This window comes from Rattus norvegicus, chromosome 5, assembly GCF_021556685.1.
Source record: "Rattus norvegicus strain SHRSP/BbbUtx chromosome 5, alternate assembly SHRSP_T2T, whole genome shotgun sequence".
NCBI lineage: Eukaryota > Metazoa > Chordata > Mammalia > Rodentia > Muridae > Rattus > Rattus norvegicus.
In genome coordinates, this window is record NC_141538.1 from 116,299,474 (window position 1) to 116,323,933 (window position 24,460).

Genomic DNA, 24,460 nt, shown 5'->3' on the forward strand with positions numbered 1-24,460 from the left:
GAATGGTGACTCCCATTCCTTTCCGATTTCTTACTGATTTTAGGAAACATCTCTCTGACTAACCCCCTCACAGTTTCTTCTCCTTGTTCATGGGTACAGTTGACAAGAACTTATCAGGCCCTGGCATAGTCTCTACTTCCCTCCATCTCTCTTCCTCACTTTTACCTGCCCTTCATACTCATTTTTTCTCTGATGGCAGTGCTTCCCTTGATGGCCATACTGTGCGTTATAAACCAGGTATGTCAGAACTTGAGCAGCTACCTGGAGTACTTCACGTGTTTTTCCTAACGAACTTGAGGATTATGAGCAAAATTTTGTGATCAGGGGCTGGAGAGATGGCTCGTTGGTTAACAGGATTTGCTTCTCCTTCAAAGGACCCAGATTCAATTTCCAGTACCTACATGGCAGTTCACAACCATCTGTAGCTTCAGTGCTAGAGTATCCATTTTCTGACCTCTGTATTCACCTCACTTGTATGGTGCACAGCCGTACAGAATATATACAATAAAAGTAAAGGAAAAATCATTTACAAATTTGCAATCATCTCCAAGCTTCCTCTTTAGTTGTACCTCCCAGCACTTTATAGGCTTCAGAGCCAGAAAGCAAGAGAACACAGCAAGCTCTAGTGCCACTTCCTAGCTTCCTGGCTTTGACAACCGATGCAGTTACTCTTTGTTTCAAATTCATGTCCTATAACAATTACTGAATATCTTAACTCTCTGTGTGTGTGTGTGTGTGTGTGTGTGTGTGTGTGTGTGTGTGTGTGTGTGTGTTTTATAGGTCTGCTGAGAGACCACATAAGTAAATATGTAAACTGCCTAGAACAATACTTAGTATGTATTCAGGGAACACTTCTGAAATGATTAATTAATTTGAATGCTAATTCCACTCCACCACATTTTTCCATCTTTGGAGTTTGGCTGTTTTTAATCAACCTTGATTCTGCTCTTAGTAGTTCTGTCACCAAATGTATGTGGGTCTCATGTTCTTCATTCACTGCAATGTTTAAGTCATAATATTCTGACCTGGTCATTCAGTGAGGCTGTACATGTTTTTTGTTTGCTATTCTGGCATACACTAAGTAACTATCTCTCTCCTTCACGATTCTTGCTGTTCTTAAGTAACATGAAGGCCTCTGCCTCTCCTGCTAGATTCTTAGCTCATTTTTAGGAAGAGATTATAATTTATTTATCTATATCTTTAGAGTTATTATCAGTAGTTCCCTCCCCAACACCACCTCCCTCCCCCCTGTGCAAAAAACCCTTATACTGGCAATGAAACTGCTTCTTTTTTTTTTTTTTTTGAAACTGGGGACCGAACTCAGGGCCTTGCGCTTGCTAGGCAAGCGCTCTACCACTGAGCCAAATCCCCAACCAATGAAACTGATTCTGACAGTCTTGGTTGATGTCTAGCCAGGTGCTCGGAATTCTGGGTTAAGATGTAAGCTAGGACTGTTTCACCTTAGCCACAACGCCCTTGTGGACTTACTACCTTCTTCAAAGGCCTTTGAAAAACCATACAAGATATGTCTTAGAAGAGATGCTTTTTGTGTGGTCTGATTGCTATGAACCCATCATTGGGGGAGATTTTATGACATTCTCATCCCCTACTTTTGCTTGAGCATTGAGGTAACATCTGTTGTGGCCTTTGTGCATGCCTAGTGGGAACTGATGGAGGGCTCTGGTGCATAAATGAACGGGTAAGGCTGCATATTCCCAAGTAAGTCCCACAGAATGCATAAGAACAACCACCTTTCAAGGCTGGGGAGCAGTAAAATTGCAGGGTCAGAGTCTTTGGGGAAGAAGGGTGTGTGTGTGAGCTTGATGAGAACTGATAGTTTGTCCTCAGATTTCCTACAGTCCTCCCATCTGATGCAGCTCTTTTCCCATTGCAGCCCCCCTCCATCACTTGCTGCTTGGCAGCCATGGAGTGGTGCTGTGCTGACCCAAGAACCCATGCCAGGAAGTGAATGAATCCATTTTCCAATTACAATGAAACTTCTCCAAAAGACCTACTCACCCGGAGAAGAGAAATTTGTCTTCCTGGCAGTCAGGCTTGGCTAGAATATGTTTCTGCTCCTGAAACAGACTGAGAAAAGCCATTAACTTGAATGGAAGGGGGAAAAAAGGAAAGAAACTAGGACAGCACTTACTCATTCATGTATCCATTCATTCCTTATTTTCATTTCCACAAACTGTTATTTAGTTAGTATATCTCTGCTCATTCATTCTTATTCTTCTCATTCAGCTAGAGTGTATCATATACAATGCCAGATCCTAGGCACAGATTACAGTAAAACCACAGTTCTGTCTTTAAGGGGGTGTAATGTAATGAGAAGGACAGACAGTGAACAGCTCATGGGAAGAACAGGGACAGGGATATTCACCAGGTACTATAGATGTGATGTTTAGCTTTTCTTTCCAACTCGACACAACCGAGAACCAACTGGGGAGTTTTATATGAGAATTGTCTAGGTTTCACTATGGACATATCAGTGGGGGTTATTTTGATTGTTAATTGTGTTGGGAGCCCCACCCTGGATGTGGGTGGTGCCATCTCACGGACTGGGCCTTGAACTGTATGAGAGAAGAGAGCTAGCCTGAGCAGCAAGGAAGCAAGCAAGGAAGGATTTGCTTGCTCTCTTTGCTCTTGTGGATGCTTTCATTTCAGCCTTAACTTCCCCCCAAATGATGGAACCTGGGATCAGAAGCCAAATAAACCCTCCTCCCACCCTGGGCTGCTTTTTGTCTGGATATTTTCTCATAGCAACAGAAACGAAGAAGAATAAATAGGCACATACAGCATTGAACCATCCAGTTCAGTGTATGTGCAGTTTCATCGAGTGTTTCACACAGATGTAGAGACCTCAGTGATGAGTGCGTTTAAATGCATCTGTACATGCACATGTATACACATGCACAGAGAGTTGCTTTTGTTTCTCTAGAGAGCTCTGATGCAAGGGTAGAAACTGCTCATGAGTGAACTGAGAGTTAAAGCAGAAAGGATACCTGAGCACAAGGATCCATAGAGAAGCAGAAACAGACCATGCCTTCTTTGTCCAACAGACATAAAACTGAAGAGGAGGAAGCCAAGTTGGGAAGATAGCAGGTTTTCTGTATTGAAATGTCTGGAGGTGAGTGTGGCATCTAGGAGACGCTTTTGAGGAGAGTTTGAAGTAGAATATGATTCAGTGTGCTTTACTCTGAAGCACCCTGGAATCAAGGAGTAATTGAGGTCTCTCAGTGCATATGTAAGCAGTGAGTTAAGTGGCTGTGGTGTATACTCTTTGGAGCATCCATATTTTAAGATCCACCAAAGAAAGGGGCTCGTATAGGAGAAAGGAAAGCAGTGAGGAAAACAGCTTGGGGGTCCAGCATGAAATCCTGGATAGATGTCTCATTTTTCCATGTGTCTACATCCTTTTTTGTTTACTCCAAGACTTTGTTTCCGAAGTGTTTTCACACTCAGGCCTCCCTTGCTTCTCCATAGTAAGAACATCCAGCTGTAGTTCTGTCTTCTTGGCCATAGGCTTCTCTCCTGTCCTCCATTAAAGGAAAAAAAAAACCTTCTGGGGAAGTAGAAGACTGAATTATCACTGAATGGGTGTTACAGGTGCAAAAATCTGATTTCCAACTTACCTGTCATGTGATTGGAGCATTAGTTTCATAATATGTAAAGTGGAGGTTACATTTCATACTTCTCTGACTTACATGATTGAACAGATAATAAATCATATTTATCAAATGCTTTCAAGACTATGTAGGTCTATTATAGCATTGAAAGACTCGTTGAGTTATATAATTTGCACACTATCCCTTGAGGTAGGTTACAGTAGTATGGGATATCAAGAAATAGTTTTAGAGAAATTGATTTTTCTAAAGGAGCACAGCTGGGAGATTGTGAGGACAACAGTCAAACACAGAGTTGCCAGATGCCATATTTTTTTGCTCCTGCAGGGCAATCTTATTTCCAAGGGTACATGGGAGTGTCATATTTCTGGACCAGATAAGCATTTAGGATTCTGACAGTTGCCATGTAGATGCCAGTGTGCTTATGGTTAGGAAGTCAACTCTAGTGTGGATTAGTTTAGCTTTCTATAGCTCTAGGGTGTGAGTGAGCAGAGGATGCATGTAAACACAGCACATGAAAGTCAATTGTACAAATATCTGATAGGACAAACACTTGTAGTTGGGATTGTCTGCTGTATACACCTCTTTGTTGCTTTGGAGTTTCCCTTAGCAGTAGCATAAGTAGTCTACTTGGTCTTCAGTTCCAAGTAAAGTCTTGTTCCTGTGGAGCATGTGCTAGCCACTCCAGGCCCGAAGCCCCTTCTCTCTTTTGAACCCTGTCTGTGATTACTCATTAGAGACAGATATATGAGCACACACAAAATGGTGTGATAAAATTATGAGTCTGACTCACCAGGCTTTGGTATCAAAGTCATTACATTATTGTCATACATCATATTTTTAATTACCTTTCCTTTGGGTATCTTTCTCCAGCTCCAATGTCTAGCCTTAAATTCTACATCTCTAGAAGCATTTTTCATGTTTCTCCCCACAAATTAGACGTGTCCTTTGTCCTCTAAAAGAAGTTGTCGTTTTGAAGATGGATTTGAGTATATGAGTATAAAATCAGTATAATCAGTTACATCGAGGGAAGAGAGACTCTCAGCAAAGGTATGTCTGAGCTGTGTTTGCATTAAGGGCAGGAGATTGAGAAGGAGAGCAGGGTCACAGGGGTGGGATGGCTGTGGGAGAGCAGTCCACATAGAAGCATCGGAGGCTTCTGTAAAAGAGCAGAATGTGTTGAGTTTAAATAAGCAGGATAGAGTGAAGGTTACCAGAGAAGCCTGGAAAAAGATCCCAGAAAGACATCCTAGGAATCACAATGATGAACCCCTAGACACTAGGCTTAGGACTGAGTCTTAGCCTTGGGAAGTTGTTGGATGTTTTAACAGAGGAACGAATTGTTAGCTCTTAGCTTTTAGAAAGATGCCTCTGGTGCTTCAGATCCCAGTTTATTTGCCTGTCTGCCCAGAAGCACTGTTAGTGTTTGCTCCCTGTCCATAGATGGGAGTCTGAAACACACAATAATTTCTTTCATTCCAGGAAGGTATTGCTTGGACTTCTGACCTGCTGCACGTTTCAGCATTGTCTTCTCTTGAGGATGACACTGAGGAACAGGCTCCCTGAAATATCCCACATCTCGGCTGGCAGTCCATGCTCCAATTTCAAAACTTGAACATAAAGCCACAATAAAATTTTGTATTTTCATAGGTAGTTCTAGGAAACCTGAATGGTATGGAACTTGGAGTGTGTGGGCAGGATCATTTATTGTGCGTGAGGTTAGGGAGCTCTGGTCCACCCCCTTTCATTTTAAGGACACCACAGATAACTCAGATCGAATCTCTTTGCAATTAATAATAAACTAAACCCAATTTTTTCCACTTTGTCCTGCATCTTGGTGCTCTTTCTGAACTGTTTTGTTCTCTACAATACTTCTCAACATCTACAAAGAGCATAAACCTCACACTGCAGTGGCATCAGGAGGGCTCTCCTCTGCCCCAAGCTCTTGGTCTTGGATCTTGGGCATCCTGTTCTGACCCCACTTGCTACAGAGATGCAAAGCCATGTGAGCTATGAGTATTAGCCTCCTCTGAAGAAATGCTATGGTTTTAGGAACTAATAAATGGTAGGGACCAAGCTGTTCTTGATTGCTTTCAAGGCAATGGGTTGCTTAGCTCAAAGGTTTGTTACTGGAATGCAGAACCTCGAGCACCAAGTGATAACACCCCAGATCACTGCTGACTTATTGTTTCTTGAAAAGACCAGGTATTTTTAGTTCTTTGCTATCTGGAGGACAGAATGATTTAACTCTTTAACTCATCTCGAGCTCCTACTTACTGGATTAAAATATCCCAAGTTGAGACACAGTTTCAGTTGGCCTGTGTGGTTCTCTAACTTATGGACTGCTTATGCATGGGGGTTGGGTTTAGTCTGTAGAAGCTAAGTAAGTCATTTAAGATTTAAACTGGAATCTCTGAAATGTTTTTGGATGGGTTTCTAGCCAGCATTGTTTTCTTCTCATGGAAGGAATGGCAGAAGCTTCATCAAGGTATTTCTGAAGACCGCAAACCCATATCTCTGCTAGGAGCCCAGGCAGCCGCAGTTCCACAATGTTAGAAATGAGCACTCAGCATAGATGACTTAAGGACCAGCTCTTGGAGTCTAGCCCTCAGTTCTCATCCACTTACATGCAGGAATTGTATATTGCCTGCCCTGAGAATTGTCCTGAGAATCAAGGAAGATAGAGGATTGGGAGAATGTTGTACGTTGTGGAGGGAACAAGATGGTAACAGTTCTGATTTAGGTTCTGTGGACACAAGAAGAGGATTAATTCAGTGAGTCCTTAGCTGGGACTGTAGTGATTGGGGAGGGTGAAGGACAAAGGGATTTCCATGTAGAACTAGTTAGAAATCTATCTTCATCTGCCAGCATAGCAATTGATGGCAAAACCCTTGTAAATCTAGTAGCTTTGTGGGAGAATTTTATGGGAACCTCAGAGCCAGCCAGCCAGTCTCTCAAGCAACTGTCAAGCTTCCAGACAAATCCCTGTCACCAAGGCTCTTTACCCTTCTCTGTGTTGGCCAATCCACAGACCTGAATTTGCAGAGAAAGCAGGGAATTATTCTCTTCCATGATAACATTCCTTCTTTCTAAAATTTCTTTTAATTTTTGAGACTATAATATAATCACATAATATCGCTCTTCTGATTTTCTCCTTCAAACCCTCCCAAATACCCTTCTGTCTTCTTTCTTTAGAATTCATGGCTCTTTTTCATTAATTCCTGTAATCCATAAAAATCCAGCAGATTTTTATGTAAATATAACCCATACAGTCTTTCTGATGTTCCTTGTAAAGATGCCTGCTGCTTTCTAGCATGTTAATTCTGGTATTTAGTTCTATGCAGATGGACTAAGACAGGGGTCTCTGGCTTTGAGCCATGAGGCTGGGATGAGCTCCAGAGGAAGTGCTCCTGGGTTCCTCACTCCTACTCTCAGGACACAACACAATCCCCGAGATGTTCTGCTTAGATATATTTGTTCACAGCAGCTATTGGTATGGCTCCAGGCAGAAGATTGCCGTCATGTATGGCCTTTAGTAACCCTACATAAAACCTAACAGAAGCAGTTGTTTTCTCAGCTCAGGGTGATTGTTTGGCTTTGACTAGAAATAGTGGTTGCTCTGTAGTGGTTTGGCCTTTGATGCATAGTGACTGGTCTTGCATTTTTGGAACTAAGGAAGGAGGCTGCCTTTTCCCCTGACCGCCAACTGCCACAACCACAAAGCACATGGAAATAGGTTTTTGAGACTGTCCAAGAGGCATACTGTAGTTTGACTCACATAATATTAAAGGCTACTATCTGGTTGTGACTTGTTAAGTGTACAGGGTTATACAAGTTCATAGCTGTGTTAGGACTATTTTGTAAATCTTAAGCTCTGAGTTATTTGATGTTAAGATGTATGTATATCTAAAGAGAAATTTGAGACTCATTTCCTTCTCAGCAGAGACTTTTCACATACATGAAAACAAAATGATTGTAATGCTTTGGCTTTTATGCCTGAGCCTTTGATGTCCTCATTGTACTTGAGGCAGTGCTTGGACATGGGTATGTGTGCTAAAATAGGATTGAGAAGGGACAGTAAGTAGGAAAAAAACAGTTTGAGGATATAAACATGTAAACATTTGAGGATATAAACAAGCTAAATCCATGTCTGTCAAATTAATGTAATAACTCCTAGCAATTTTGCATTGCTGAGAGAAGGCAAGTCACACAGGTGGAAGTCATTGTACCATAAGAGGCCCCTGTCACAGCAGAGAGAGTGGAAGGGGAAGCTATGCAGTCTGTTTAATAGGTCAGCAGATTTTTATTGTACCACACAGGCACACTATGTTCTTTTGAAGTCTGCATCATTGCCTTTAGGTTCCAGAAATACCCCAAACTTATGATAAATTCCCTTTTGTGTGTCTTGTAACAAAGAATATTTAAAAGCAAGAAGACATAGCCAGTTGAGTGACAGGTAGACTTTGTCTTCTGTTGTCTCTACAATTCAACTCTAGGAGCTTTGCAGACAGTAGCTGCTTCGTCCTTTCCAGGTTTACCTAATATCTAGTTCCTCTCACAGGCAGAGCTTGAATGGCTTCATTTCAACCTTGATTTTCAAATCCTGGGAGAACAATTGTGCTTGACTTAGCTAAGTCACATGTCAATTGCTGGCTTAATCACATGCTTATCATGAGAGGACTAAAGTTAAAGAATGTCCACTCAGCAGCCAAAAGTCCATTCAGTACGTAGGAAGAGAGGTATCATGGTCACCAAAGCTGCCAAAATCCTTAACCTCACAGAGCTTCCAGAGCAGGAGAAATGGAGGGCATTGCCTATCTTGGTTAAGGTTTTACTGCTATGAAGCAATACCATGACCAAGGCAATCTTATAAGGGACAACATATAATTGGGGCTGGTTTACAGGCTTAGAGATTCAGTTCATTGTCATCAAGGTGGGAGCATGGCAGCATCCAGGCAGGCATGGCATGGGAGCTGAGAGTTCTATTTCTTGATCTGAAGGCAAATAGAAGACTGTCTTCAGGTAGCTAGGAGGAGGGTCTCAAAGCCCACCCCCACAGTGACACTTCCTCCAACAAGGCCACATTTCCTAATAGTCTTAATCTTTGAACCAAGCATATTCAAACTACCATATTACCCTAACAAGTATGTGTGTGTGTGTGTGTGTGTGTGTGTGTGTGTGTGTGTGTGTGTGTGTGTGTGTGGTGTGTGGTGTGGAACTAGGCACAACCTTGAGTGGGAGGTACCCCAGTGTTTGCAAGGTTAACCCAGTGTATAGGAGGATGAGAGTCATGGGAAAGAACAGAGCAGCAAGTGAGGACTGAATTGTCCAGACAGATTTGATAGATCAAAGAAAAGCCCAGCAGCAAGAAAAAAAATCTGGCTACTTGACAATATGGAATAAAATAAATGTCTATATGTTTCAGCATTTTCTTGATTTGACCATACACTGGCTTAGGCTGGAGTTCTTTGAGTTGCCTTTGGTACCAGTCTATATGTGGGGAATTTTCATGACAAAGCACATTTTAGATCCCTTGAGTATCTAGTGTAGCTTTTTTCTAGTGTATGCTTTTAACTTCTTAATCCGTCTTTGAAGCATAGCCTCTTGCCTTTGTCAAGAGGCTGGGTTGTATATCCACAGAAATGCCTTTTCCCTGGCCAGGTTGCAAAGGGGACAAAAGGAAAATTATGGTCATTTTTGGAAGGATCAATAATTGTCATGTTTTCTTTCCTGTATAAATACTACTTTTATACCACCCTCCCCCAAGCCCTTAAACAGATGTTTTCATGAACATTGTTGGCTCCATTTTTGTTTTGAAAAATTTGAAACATTTTTGAAAGCGGAGAGGAGTTGGGAAAAAAACCTCATAATTGATTCTAATATATATTTAATTTGGCAGAACTTGAGAGAGATTTGCTGGGATAAGGCGGGACATTTCTTTGATCTCCCAGACTTCTTATCATGGAAGGCAACAGGTGTCACAGCACGGTATGTTAATTACAAGTTAGATTTTATTTGTGTTCTCCCAGTCCTGGGTGTCTCTCGCTATATTGCTTTCTTAACTCTCTTTGACTGGACATAATGTTTTTACATCTGCATGTGATTTTGCATACTTGAAACATCTTGAATCTATCTTCTGCCTCTGCTGCATCTGCTTAAGTACCATTGTTTCCTATCTCGATGGGAATGTGAGTATACAAGGTGAAGACCATTCATTAAAATTGGACACATTTGAAAGGAGATGTTAAAATTCAGATTGTACTCCAACTCTTTCTGAAAGTGTCTTCTATATGGTAAATTAAAGGGAACAAAAGCTATGCTTCAGAAATTAGGGTAGGATATATGTTTTGCAAAGAGGTGGATGTTAGCTGAGTGCATGCATTATGAATTTAAATCATGTTTGATGGAAATGTCCTAGAATTATCCCAAACTAACACTGCCTGTGTTAGGGCAATGGTTACATTTGAGTCACTTACACATGCTAAAAATAAACTATATTCTACATGAGAGTGCGTTTACAAATGCTCACTGAGTGTGAGCTTGTGGCTCCTGTATGTGGGTATGAAGAGAGCTAGGTGTGAAACCTCAGTATGGCAAAATGGTGGTCATTTGATCTCATCTTCAAAGGGATTTAGGGAGATGATTAGCCTTCTGATTTGAGAAGGAATCAGGATCTGGATTGAACAACCTCTGAGGACGAAAAGCCGCTGAGTGGACAGATAAGGCCCTGTGAATTGATACAGGTGCTCCTGAGTGGGTTAGGTAGGAAGACCTTGTTTCTAAAAGTCAGCACTTGCAGAGGGGCAGATCCTTTTCTGTCTCCTTATTTATGCTCAGGAGGAGCAGAGAGTAGTGACAGCTCCTCTCCTGCCTGTCACCTTTGGTAGGGTTGGGGCCTTTTCTTGGGGTCAGAGTTTGGTCCCAGAAAGAGATAATAAAGGTTCTGCTTCACAAGTACTTCCATTTTTCATGTCCACCTGCCCCTGCCACCACAGTGACAGGATCGCCAGAGGGCCCTCAGTATGGAGGGGAATCCCTGTGCATATATGATGATGCCCTTGTCCATCCTTAGTTCTCCACCATGATTAAGAGAGAAGGCTGGGTCTGCGCTTTGTCCTAGATAGTACAACTCCTTAGAATCAAATCTACTGTGGAGGGAGTGTGTGGGTGGAGTCCTCATCCTCAGCATTGCTCTTTGCTTTGGTTATTTCTGAGAGGGCATTTCTGTAGTCTTTTTTCCTGCTTTTGTGCAGTAATGAACAAAATGTTATATGTTATTTTAGCCAGATGTGTCTATTAGTCAAGGTACTGCTAGTAAGTTGTGGTTTTGCTGGGCTGAAAAATGAAACCAAGAAGGAGGAGCATCTGGGGCCAATGCTTGCTAAGCCACAGCCACTTCCTCCTCTTTGTCTCCTTTCTTTATCCCCATTCATCTCTCTCCCTCCCTCTCTCCTTCCATTGTTTCTCTCTCTCCATCTTTCTGCTTTTCACATCCTTGCCACTACTCTATCTCCCAGTTCAGCTCACTTTTGAGTTGGTCCCTGGCCCTTCCCAGTGCCTCTGGATGCTGAACATACTCACTTCCTGTTACCTTCTGCAGCATTTTGACACCAACACGTGGTCTTTCAGTGGCTAACCCGGACTAAAATAACATCATGAGATAGCGTGCATGCACACACTGTGGCTGTCACACTGGAATGTATGCTTCTTAATAGTTATGTGACCTTGTGACCTTGGGCATGTCTCTCTCTGTGTCTCTCCCTCTGTCTCTCTCTCTCTCTCTCTCTGTGTGTCTTTTTTTGAGTCTTACTGTCTATATTTGTTGGTGGAGACCATATGCCCCTGCAAGCTTGTAAGAGTTCTATCAAAACTATTTTCTCAAGTAGTTCTTTTATAATAAGCACCTGAATCATTCATTGTATTATTTGTGTGGTAAATGTGTGTGTGCCTTTGTGTAGATGTCTATATTTCAAGTTGAGTCTTTTCACTGATGGTTCTCCACTTTTATTTGTTGAGACCGAGTCTCTTGGTGGACCCAGGTCCTGTCCAGTTCTTGCTTGTGTTTTTAGTTTTAAAATGATTGGCTGCCTAGTTCCCTCTGTCTGGCAGAGTCTTTACAGTAAGCTCCTGACACAGTGCACATCCCAATGGTCTCATCACTGTTGTCTACAGTAAATATACTGTTTTTCTGAGTGTGCTTACTCATCTGTGAATCGTTGTGGTGATAGATACTGTGGATAAGTATGTGCCATGTACTAGTAAACAATAAAGCATGTGCAACCCAAAAGTCCCTTCTGTCTGCCCCTTCTAGAACAAGGGATATGAGGCCTGAAATAGTGTGTGCCAGTGCCAAAAGAATTCTGGGCAACAGAGCAGGAACTTGGCACCCAAAAAGTCAAGGTGAGGTTCGGATTTGGTGTTCATTTGGCTTTCTTGTGCTTGTTTTGGGTAGCTTTGATGAAGTCAGTGCCAAAAAAGCTAGAGGGTGTTTTTCTTTTCTTTCTTTCTTTTTTTTTTTGTTATTAGCTAAGAAGGGATTGGATTTCACCTGGTCTGAAGGTTACAAGCTTGTTTTTGGCAGTAACAGTGTAAGAAGGTCCTTCTTCTTTTTTCTTTCTCCCCCAAAAAAGAATTCGATTTAGCCACTCACCTTTTTATCTGAGTCACTGAGAAAATGACTGCTAGGCCTCTGATTGATTTGTGATTCATGTCTACACTTTCTGCTGTATTAATGAAAGGAGTTACTGCTGCTTTAATCATAACAATAATGAGGGTAACACAATGTCAACAACAACAATAATAACAACAACATCAATAAATGGTTCTCCTTTATCAAGGGCCTTCCTTTTATCTATGGTAAACATATTGACAATTTTAATTCCTTTGGTACTCAGCAGCCATCTGTTAGAGTACTAGTGTTAGTACTATTTGCAATTTAAGAATTGAAATTGAGTGTGTTAGTAATTTGCCACATTCTCACTACTGAGTGGGTAACTATTCAGATCATGAGAAATGGTTAGTCAGAAATGTGAATAATAAAATTGGTCATAATGAGACAAAAACATATTTGTATGCATTCAAATATTTGTATGTTTTTATCTTCTAAAGTAATTTGAAATTTTAGTACATGCAATGAAAACAGGGGTTGGATGGGTAGCCATCAGTCACTGGATCAGTGCACAGCATAAAAGAAAACAAACAACAACAACAACAAAAAGCAAAGAAAAACAAAACAGTGATTAAACCTAAAAAAAAAACCCCAAAAAACAAAAACCAGAACAAAGTGGAAACATGAATATGATGACTGCATTGATGCTGAAACCTTTGTAGCTGCCATGCGTTTCTTTATAATAGATTTGTTTGTAAGCTTCCTGGTGGCCAGAAGGGAGCATGGGAAACCTGGCTGAAGCAATGAATACATGAAGCTGTCTGGAGAACTGGAACCATGTCTAACATAGTGAAGCTGGGAGAAAGGTTCTTTACATTATTAAAGGTTCATGATATTCCATAAATTATTTATAACTATGTTTTATTAATTCAATTATAATTTCAAATAAGCATTTAAAAATAGTTTCAGGATTATAGGAAGGAACACTGTGAATATGTACAAAGAGTTCTCAGATGCCAAAATGCCACTTTTTTATAACTAATATATTAATATGTGGCATATTTATTATAATTAAGGAACCAAGGTTGACATTATCATTAGCCATATTCTTTGTTCAAATTTCTTTGTATAATGATGGGTGACACCATTCTTGGCAGATGCAAACAACTGACTACTCCCCCACATAGGGAACCAATAACAGACCAAAATACAGATACCATCAAAATCCAAATTGGTGAACCCATGAGTTTGTTGCAAGTTACTTACAGGAATGTGAGTGATGGGCTATGTACGGGAACAGAAATCACTCAAAGACAGCTGCATCACAAAAGCCCATCATAGCATGGGTGTGTCAGCCCACCAAATCTGCACATCAAATTTGACAGGTTGAAAAATGCCTTTTTCAGGCAGTTCAGCTGGTTTCTACCTCTTCCAGTCAACTTTGCTAGTATTTAGTATGTTGGGGAAGGTCTCTTAGCAGTCCTTAAGACTTACGTACACTTAGAGAAGGAGGATATTTAGTAAACCTGGTCAGCTTCAGGGGCTTCCTGGAATCTTTGAGTTGTTTGCTTTCTGTGATTAAGGAGCTTACCTACAGGGTGGAGTGTTTCACCTCACCTTGGAACATCCATCATGACCCTCCCTCTAAGGTAGGATATTTTATACAGGTGCGAATTTCTATATAACACATAGTTTTTAACCTAATGGTCTTTCTTGGTTCCATAATAGTGTATTGTTTGGGCAAATCTCGATAGTTTGTTTGGCTGTCCTAGTCTCTGAGACTTTCCTTGTTATGATAATTTTGCCATCTTTGAAGCACATAGGTCCTGTATAATGTGGGATTCCCGCTTTTAGAGTTTATTGACTGCTTTTCTTTAGGTGACTATAGATATTCTGCTCTGTGGAGGTAACATACCATTGCTGTCACTGTTGATTCTGTTTGTCACTGTGTTGGTGTTTGCCTCCATCTGCCCTATGCTGTGTTGTACTCCTTGGCATGGTTCACAGAGTACAGCCAATATGTACAGAGTGAAGTATTGTCTTTTAACTTTTGGAGGGCAGAAAAGCTGCCTGCATTATCGTGAATTATTTTGTATTGGAGAATTGTCTTTTCAGTTCACTAATTTTTATTGACATGAGCCAAAAGAAATGGATGATTGTGCTTCTTAGGTACAAGAGAAAATGTGTTTTATTTTGAGGTTATATGCTACATTTTCTGAGAAATTTATACCCTGAGGGAAAACAGCTGAATTTGATAAAATTTTGAATTTATTTTACCTTATGTTTTGTTGTTTTATATACTCTTATTTTCTTTTCACTTCTACAACAATGTAAAACTCTTTGTTGGCTCTCAATGAATTGTCTTTATTCCATTGTAAAGAGATGAAATTATAGTCCTTAGGAACTGGATATTGTAGCTAAGTCCTATGGAGGCTGAGCCAGGAGGATTGCTATGAGCTCAAAGGCAGCTTGGACTAAATATTTAACTGTAGGGGGTAGTCTGTGCTATAGGACTAGATAGTACCTCAAAACAATAAGAATAACAAAACCCCGTAGTTCTCTTTAAAATAGCAAGCATTTCCCTAATAGTATTGGTTCTCTGTGTCTGTGTAGGGGGTTAATAAAGGATATTAGAATATTGTTAATTTTCTTATGGTTCCTTGCTTCCTTTATCAGGAGATGGTTGTGGTTGCACTATTGATCTGTAGTCATTTTATAATGTAATTTTCAGCAGCTCAAAGTCGTAGCATTATTTATAATTTTATTCAAGTTTTTCATTTAATAGTACCTTATTTTGGCTGTCAGTATTATTTGTAAATAATGCCCATGTAACATTCTAATCAGTGAGTATAACTATGTCTTAGTGTTTCATTACCCTGAAGAACCACCATGACCATGGCAACTCTTATAAAGGACAACATTTAACTGTGGCTGGCTTGCAGTTTCAGAGGTTCAGTCCACTATCACTATGGTAAGAAGCATGGCAGCATCCAGGCAGACATGGTGCTGCAGAAGGAGCTGAGAGTTCTCCATCTTGATTCCAAGGCAGTCAGGAGACTATCTTCTGTACTGGGCAGAGCCTGAGCATAGAAGGCTTCAAAGCCCATCTCCAGAGTGACACCCTTCCTCCAACAAGGCCACGCCTACTAATAGTGCCACTCCTGATGGCCAAGCACTGAAGCATGTGAATCTATAGGGGTCAAATCTATTCAAACCACCACAACTATATCCATCTTGTCACATATTTTAGTTTGGTATGAGGTTGTAATAATTTGAATCTTGAAATGTCTCCAGAGCTCCTGTGCTGAAGGGTTGGTCTGTGGTGCTGAGTGGGAAGGGTCGAACCTATAGGTGGTAGAGGCAGAACTTAGTAGAAGGCAGACGAGTATCTCATTGGCAGGGGTTTGCAGGGCTTTCTTCTCTTTGGTTGCTCGACGTCACGAGAGAGCTTCCCCACCGTATGCTTCCACCATAATGTGTAGCACATGGGGATGAGCAGTTACACAGTGTAACTTCTGAAATCTAAACAAACCGCTTTCTCCTACAAATAAATGACCTCAGGTATTTTGTCATGGTAAGATAAGCTGACCATCACAGGGGTCTTCTGGCAATTTCTTACGAAATGCCACCCAATCACCCAAATGCACCAGTGTTCTGTGTAACTGCAGTGCAGTCCATCACCGCTGGCAATTTCTTACGAAATGCCACCCAATCACCCAAATGCACCAGTGTTCCGTGTAACTGCAGTGCAGTCCATCACCGAAGGCAACTACAATTTGTTGCGTTGTTTAAAGCTCTTACAGGTATCCTTCTGTTAAAAGTTTTGACTATCACTTATTCTTCCTTGTCATTGGGGTTCTGACAGCAACGTCATAAGAGCGAGGCTAAGGTCTGGAAAGCTGCCTCATCTTGTGGCTATGAGCAGCCAAGGAGAGGGGAAGCACTGCAGTGTCCTTGTCAATGGGACACCGACCTGCATTTTATTGAACCAACTGCAACTACTACTCTTCCTCTCAGCGCTCAGACCCCAGACCCAGCCTTCGGCACATCTTAGAAACCACTTACCTCGAATGTATAGAACCTTGATGTGCTGGATAGATAATGAAACTCGGAAGTTCATGGTGAGCACCATCTGCATGTTCATGTGCATGTATGTATGCACACTTGGGTACTGGGCAGGGTGGAAGACTACACATACCAACCAGCCTACAATGTAGGGCCACACGTGCTTAGCAGTCTGGATAGAGACCATCCAATAGCACTGGAAGCTCTCGGGTGATGCTCAGACATAGAGAAGTAATGCATTCCCACTCTGTCTTCAGCACAGTGACCCAGAATGTGTTTCAGCGATCAGAGAATTTCATTTATCTTCTTGGAGAAAAGTGAGAAGATAGGACATGAGGTCATCCGTGTATGCTGGTGCTATATATAGGATACACAACTTGGGTGAAAATCTCTTCCACTCTAAGGTAAAGGGGAAGCGTCCACACTGAGATCTGCTTCTAGTGATGTGTCACAGTTCATAATCTTTTCTTAGTACTTGTCCTCCTGACTTACTTTTGCATTTGCATATCTGAGATAACATAAAAACGTTTTTACTGAGCTATAACTGTCATATATAAGATTTGTCTATTTAAAATATACAGCTCAATTGTTTTGGTATATTTATTTTTATAATTCTATTCTATGCTAATCTGCATATAATTAACTAAACAAGTATCTTTAGATGTATACTATAATGGAACTGATTATAGTCACAATATTACATAAACCGTCACAGGTTTCCAGAACCTGTTTATCATGGCACACGAAAACTGTCCTTGTTGCTATTTCCTACTACAGCTTTCACAGCCCCTGGAGCTACTTTCTGTCTGTATGCGTCTGCCTGATCTGGATATTCTCTGTACATTATCGGTCCTCTCATGTCTGTCTAGTAGTGTGCTGGTGGCATTTTCGAGGTTTATGCTCACTGTTATATGTAGTTGACTTTCCTTCTCTTTTAGGACTAGACAGTGGTATTCAGTTTCAGACTCATGCTGCGTTTGCTCATCCTTCATCTGTCGGCAGTCATTCTGGGGAATACTTGCTTGGTTTACATCTGTCGCCTCCTGAGATCATGCTACAGTGATTGCTAAGGACATAGTTTGTCTTCTGTTGCTCCAATCTGGGACTGTATAATCTGAAAATAAAAGACAATATCTATTTTAACTCACAGGGCAAGTCATTTGCTCAGCTTCTGGTTAGGGCCTCATGCTGTATCAACTCATTCAAAAGATCCCGAGTGAGAATGGAAGCCGACCTACTGCATAAGATCTGTTCTCTTAGTCTCTACTTCCCTCCCTAGCCTCGGTAGAACCAACCCTTTATCAAAAAAGACCTCAATTTATTTGCCAGGGTTCTGCCTCCGTGAACTATCTTCCCACCAGCTGCCCCCTCTTAAAGGTCTGCCATCTCTCAATTCTCTAAAAATGGGAGCCAAGCTTCCAGCTCAGGAAGTTTTGGGACCAATGATGTCCAACATGTGGCAGTTATTCGTAAGGACCTGTTCAAGTACCCGCCTTTAGTTCTTCGGAGTATCATCATCTAAGCGTCGAGCTGGTTTCTGTCGACATTCCATGAATAGCTTTTAGACGAGCTACCTCTACCTCTCAACCTGAGGCAGAGCTGTGTGCCGATTTTCTTACAGCCTTGCCAGCACTTATTTTCTCTCCTTTCCTAAAAGAAAAAAGCCATTATGATCAGGGTAAAGTGGTTTCTTGTTGTGATTTAATAGTCTTTTTAAGTTTTAGTGCTCTCTGGTTGAAAGTAAAATGGACTACATTTTGTTCATCATTGAGGTAGGGTGCTTTGGCTAAACCTTGAAGGGAGAAGCAGTTATTCATGATCTGTCCCATGGTAATGCATCTTGATTTGCATTGTTTTATAGTTGTACTGAAGGATGATTTCTCAGAACAGAGCTAGATAAAATAGCCCTTCTAAGTTCTAGGAAGAATGATTCAGTCTTCTCCGATCAGCTGATTCTTGAATGTCGTTAATAATGCTGAGAAATGACCTGTAAATATGGCATGTATTTACCCTTAGTTTTGGAAGATAAGGAAGATGTTTCTAATCTCTTCAGAAACTTATGGCCCTTATCTCTGATGAATAGCAGAAACAATTAAAAATTAAAAATAACACAACCATAAAGGTTGATTCTCTCCTATAAATAAATCTAGAGAGAATCTTTGGATAGTTGTAAAGGTCCCATGAAGAAATTAAGGACATCATTATAATTATAATTATATTTATATAATAATAATAATAATAATAATAATAATTATTATTATTATTATCATCATTTCTATTTTACCATCTTTAGCCCTGAAATCATGCTTGGGATTGCTTCATGGTCCCATTTGTGTAGTGTCCATGATAAAAAGATGGCAGGGGCACCTATGGTACCACAGAGCTGAGCTAGCCTTATGTAAATGACCTTCCTGGGAGTTCTGTATAACACTTGCACTTAAATAATCATCAATCAACACTTAGTTTTATGGTCAAAACTAGCCAGAGGGAGGCTGTTTTATCTGAGTATCTTTCTACACAAATAAACTTGGAGTTTTCTTACTACTAGAGAAAAACAAAAAGACAATTACAAAACCATCATTTTCTCAGTAAATTGCATTGGCCAGTGTCCTAGATATCAATTTATAATATCTCTATCATAATCATAGAGAACAGTATATATGGTACTTATGGGGGAGACGTTATGGTCTGAAGCAACCTTAACTCAATTTCTGTCCATCCCTCATCCACGAATCAGTTTATTCATTTTTGATCTGCAGTAATATAACATCTATGAGATTCTAATCAAGTAGTTGGTGCCTGCACATTCCTTGAACTCTTAAAATCCATAAAAGTAATGGGAATAAAAATAAAAGGGGAGATAGCTCAGCAGGTAGAAGCATGTGTTGTTCTTGCAGAGGACCTAAGTTCAGTTCCCAGTACCCATGTTGGGTGGCTCACAGATGCCAATAACTTCAGCATCAAAAGACCCAAGCCCAGGCTCCATGATACTGGCACTTATGTGCACAGACCTCCACACAGACACATAGTTAAAATTATTTTTAAAAGTCCTTTTGCAAATATGGAGTGGAGCCAAACGCTCTTTAGCTGGAACTACTTACTGATACTATTCACCTGGGTGGCCTTGGGAACACATTTAATCCCCATTAATCCATTTCCTTTTACAGAAGGACAAAGCATCAGTTTGCTTTATGTAGAAAATACAATGTTATGGATAGAATATCTCACATCATGGCACATGGCAAGGACCACCTCCATTTGTCCTTACTTTAGGTCAAATCTTACTTTATGTAAAACTTATTTACTTATTTTAGTATTATAATAAGGCAAATTTCAACTCAACTTAGTAGCTCATTTGTGGGAGAAAAGAACAGTCCTTTCAGAAATCAAATAAAGTTGCCTGATACTCCCCCTAAACCCCTTCAGTTTGGAGGTTTTTAATCTTCTCTTCTTCAGTGAGGCATTGAATAAGAATACTCTGGTACCTCAGAGCTCTTGTGAATGTGAAGGTGCAAATAAGTGTGGAGATTCCTCAGGCTGGGGAGGGAACTGAGTAGGAGAGAAGATGAGGGGAAGGGAGCTGAGATCAGATGTAGGGAAAGCCAGGGAGAGAGGGCCAAGAGAGTGAATAGAAATGGGGGGGGGAGGGCATCTCTAGGGCTTGTCAAAGACCTGGGGTGGGGGAGGTACCAGGGAATCTACAATGGTGAGACTAGCTGAGACACCTAGCAGTGGGCGATATGAAGCCTGAAATGGCCAGGTAGTACTCTCAGTGAGGGATAAGGACACCAACCGACCCACAAAACCTTTAACCCAAAATTGGTCCTGCCTACGCAAAGTGGGGAGACAAAGATGCCACAGAGACTGAGGGAATGGACAAACAATGACTGGCCCATCTTGAGTCCATCCCATGGGTAAGAACCAATCCCTGACACTATTAATGGTACTCTGTTAGGCTTGCAGACAGGAGTCTTGCATAACTCTTCTCTGAGATGCCCCAACCAGCAGCTGACCAAAACAGAAGCAGAGACCCACAGCCAAACATTAGATGGATCTCGGAAAGTCTTATAGAAGAGCTGGGAGAAGGATTGAGGGACCTGTAGGGGATATGGACTCCACAAGAAGACCAACAGAGTCAACTAACATAGACCCTTAAAGGCTCCCAGAGACGAAAACTACCAATCAAAGAACATACAAGGGCTAGACCTAGCCTCCCCCAGCTCTCTGCACATATGTAGCAGATATGCAACTTGGTCATTATGTGGGTTCCCCAACAACTTGAACAGGGGCTGTCCCTGACTCTGTTGCCTGCCTGTGGTTTCTGCTCCCCTAATCAGGCTGTCTTGCTTGTCCTCAATGGGAGAGGATGTACCTACTCCTGGAGTGACTTAAAGTGCCAGGGAGGTTGGTACCTAGGAGAGACCTCTTCCTTCTCAGAGGTGAAAGGGAAGCGGATATAGGTGAGGAGCTGTGTGAAAGGGGGACTGGGAGGAGAGGTGGGGCTGTGATTGGGATATAAAGTGAATAAATAAATATAAATAAATAAATGGGGGAGAAAGAGGCTTAAAGGATAAGAAAACAGACTGTATTGTGCCAGCCAGCAGTAGGAGGGGCTGTGAGGGTTAGATGTAATGCCTTTTCATCCATGCCTAAGAAGGCCCCAGTTCTTGGGAACGCTTCAGCTCTATTGCTGTTATGAAGACGCTGGCATCTACCTATCTCTGTGGGGTACATGGAGGCTGGAAGGTCAAGGGGCTTCTTTCAGTGTTTGGAAGTAGAGCAAATCTGGATGCACGAGGTTAAGTAAGCGTCCTCATATTTGCCTTAGGGTGTAATTGCTATGTGAGACTGCAGTCCCAGTGAGGTGCACCCTTTGTTGAAACCCGCTAGTCTGACAATGCTCAGTCTCTATGAGGTTCTTTGCCAGGTTCTCTGCTCTGTACAGCTAGACATAAATTCTGTGATAGTGCATTGCAGAAATGTTCTGACTGAGTAGCCGTATAGCTTTTCCTCTATTTAACCTTTTATCCTTTCCTGAGGCCTCGGATCATTTCTAGAATGTATTTCTATTTGCTGTTTTAATTTGGCAAAGTGGAGCAGTCTCAGAATTTGGTTCCTCATTTACAAATAGGTATGATGGTATATTCTCTTTTGACAGTGTTGGAACTATGAACGTGATACTGAAATCAGAAGTATTTGACCCTGAGCATGAAACTGGTGGGTGAAGTTGAATGGCCAGTAAGACATTTGTACTGAAACTTAATCAGGGGTACCTTTTCTTGAAACCAGGTCTCCCATAGAATGGATGTCTCTGTAGACTCATGTTTGTTCCCAGAATGGGCCCCTCTGCAGGTGGACTGTTTCTCGGATGGTAACTGCATCTTCTGAGTGTGTCGTTCTTATTATTTTCTGGTGGCTTTCAGATTTGCCCAGTCTCATTACAGGTGCCAGCATCTAGTGCTGGAGTCTATGACATAGCAAGGGTAAAACATGGTGGCTGTGTTCAAGATGGGATACAGGATGCAGAAGGGAGGTGGTGGGGAGCTTGAGGGACCATGGGTCTTGACTTTCATCTGTAAACTGCAGATGCCATGATCTGGTGAGATGGCTTCCACCATCCCAGACCCCCCTGGAATTGTTCTTAGCCTCTCTCCCTTAGGAATGGCTAATTCTTAGAATTAGACCTCTGAGCTCCAACTTCACATGGAAATTCTGAACCCTCCTTCTCTTCTTTTCCTTCCACTAATGCCTACTTTCTTTTTTTTTTTTTTTTACAAAAATGTATGTACTTTCTTTTTGCTATGTGCATTTTCCTTCTCTCTCAAGGGCCTTTGAAGAAAATATTTAAATGTTATTAAGAAACTGCTGTCAGGGAACCCTTTGTTCTAAAGTCATTTAGAAGATTGCTTTCATTTTTGTTAATGCAAAAAAAAAAAAAAAAAGTCAACCCGTGTGTTAAACAGTGCCAAACAGTGCATTCATGAGTGAAAACTCTCAGCTTTGAATATTGCCCTGCTCTGATTCCTCTCAGAAGTCCAGCCCTCCCTCCCTGGGTTTGTAAAGGTCTTCCACTGATCCACTTCCTAGCTTCCTTTCTTGTTCTTATGTAGAGGGTAGCCTGTTATTTGAAACCAAATGCCACTTCACCTGTTTGTACCCTTACTTCCTCCCTAACCCCCCGTCCTTGCTTCTTAGAAAATTTTTATTTTCTATAAATCGAGCTGGAGATAGTTTCGAAGAGGTGCTTAGACTTTTAATTAGTACTGACAACCTCTTCTGCTTGGGGGTTTGCCCTGCAGTCTCTCTGGAAGGCAGGTTGCTTCCAGTAGGGAGGGGAGGGGAGGGAGGCCCTGAACTAGATGTGCTCCTGGAGGCCAGCCCTGGAGACTCAGAGCTCTGAGCCAACCATGAAGTCATTTTTGAATTTAAGGCGTCTTTTTAATCCAAGGCAGTGTCTCTTAATTTGACAAAGGAAAAGCTGCAGGATAAGCAACTCTCACTGAGAGCTCCATGAAGCTGGGCACATGAGACGACCTTGTGCTGAAGAAACAGCCATGTGGAAGAGTAGGTTTCTTTTCTACTGTTGACTACTTCCCTTTTTTCTCTTCTCCCTTTGCCTTTCTTTTTCTCTTATTGGGCCAATTTAGCCCTGCAGTCTGGCCTCTGCAGTGGCTTGATGTGAAATTTGAGAAACATATGTAGTTTTCTATTTCAGGAAAATGATCTCAGGGATTGAATGTGGTCTCTTTTTTTTTTTCCTGGCTGTGGCTGTTAAGCTCTGATCTTGCCCAGTGTGATTTTTTTTTTGATGATGGGAAAGAGGTTTCGAAGTGCTTCTTTATCAGAATTTCATGCAATAAAACTTCAGGATTGTTTTCTTTGCTTTGGCCCCCATCCCCTCCCAGGCCCAAGACACAGTGTCATGTGTTCTGTTGAAGTGGGAAGAAACACACATTGTTCCCATTACAATGGCTTCATTGCCTGCTTGCACACACATGAAGAAAAACGGCCACTGTGTCTTGTGTCTGTCCTTCACAAAAGCCATTTTAACTGTAGTTCAGTGGAGGACCGGGGGTCTGTGTACTGTTATATAGAAAGGAAAAGAGATCTTTTAGGGGAAAGCCTGCCTTTATTTTGCTTGGGAAAAGAGATGGACTCCTGATAGTTCAGTTAGAACCCTCTCCTGTGGACTGGGCCTCTCCCCTCTGTCTGCTGCAGAATAAGGCATGGCCCAGCTTCTGAGGGGCATCCTAGCCAGTGATGAGCAAAGGCCACATGACTGGGGTTCTATCCATTAATAGGGATTGCTTTTTAAAGACAGTGGTTGGCTTTTCTGTCTGGATATCTAGGGAATGCCTGGGAATTCACAGGTAGGAGATAGGAGTCATCCTAGGACTTATTAGGGATTCAGCGAGAAACCCCCGTCTACACTGAGCTGAGGGGCTGAGGAGGACAGAGAAAGGGCTTATCCTGTGGGAAGGGAGCTGCGCTCTGGGATGCTGTGCATTTATCCTAGGTGGCCCTGACAGTGTGCCAGGGGACACGCTCTGGCTCACCCAGAGGCTGGGGCCCACCTAGGAATGCACGGCTTCACAGCCATGCTTCTTTCTGTGCCCCTTCTTTTTTACAGAGAAGAAAATGTGAAATTTCTAGCTTCTTTTACACTGTACTCATGTCTGCTCTCTTTGATGTCTTGTAGTGAATTGCCTCAAAGTCTCACTCTCTGTTGAAACCCCTTGTAAAGGTTTAGGGGATTGTCCAGCAGTGGTAGAGGTGGCCTTCAGTGAAACAAATGCAACACTTAAACATTAGGGTTCTTCACTGTGTGCAACCACGTGATACAGTCAGCTGTTGGTAGGGGAGGTTCAATGAGTATCATGTTGGAGTCAGAGCACCTCTGTGGAAGCCTTTCTGATCTCTTAATGGGACCCATATCCTCAAAATTGGGGTAGTTTTGCTTGTTTATTATAAATGATACATTCTTAGACTTGGTTTTCTGTTCATAATTCTGTATTTACTTTCCTAGTGAGTTTCCACATATAGCATTCTAGTCCTAAAAATCTAGAAGTTGCCTTTAGAAAGTAGTGTGGAAACATGCTCTATGGAAAGAGCGAAGCGGGCTCAAGGATGAGAGGAGTTTGGACTCTGGAGTGAAAAG

The 24,460-nt window shown here is 41.6% G+C and overlaps 1 protein-coding gene across 22 annotated transcripts in view; it reads left to right on the forward strand.

The window, feature by feature from the left end:
• Fggy (FGGY carbohydrate kinase domain containing) overlaps positions 1-24,460 on the forward strand; it is a 395,164-nt gene that overhangs the window by 65,931 nt on the left and 304,773 nt on the right. For 18 of the 22 annotated variants that reach the window (XM_087548101.1, XM_087548107.1, XM_087548106.1 and 15 more), the window contains one exon: positions 9,529-9,617. The exons of 3 other annotated variants lie outside the window; for them this stretch is intronic. In XM_087548101.1, the coding sequence (XP_087404227.1) occupies positions 9,529-9,617 (89 nt within the window). Of the gene's footprint in view, positions 1-9,528; positions 9,618-22,684; positions 22,867-24,460 lie in introns of those variants that run through there. One more of the 22 variants, XM_087548119.1, reaches the window with a different exon arrangement.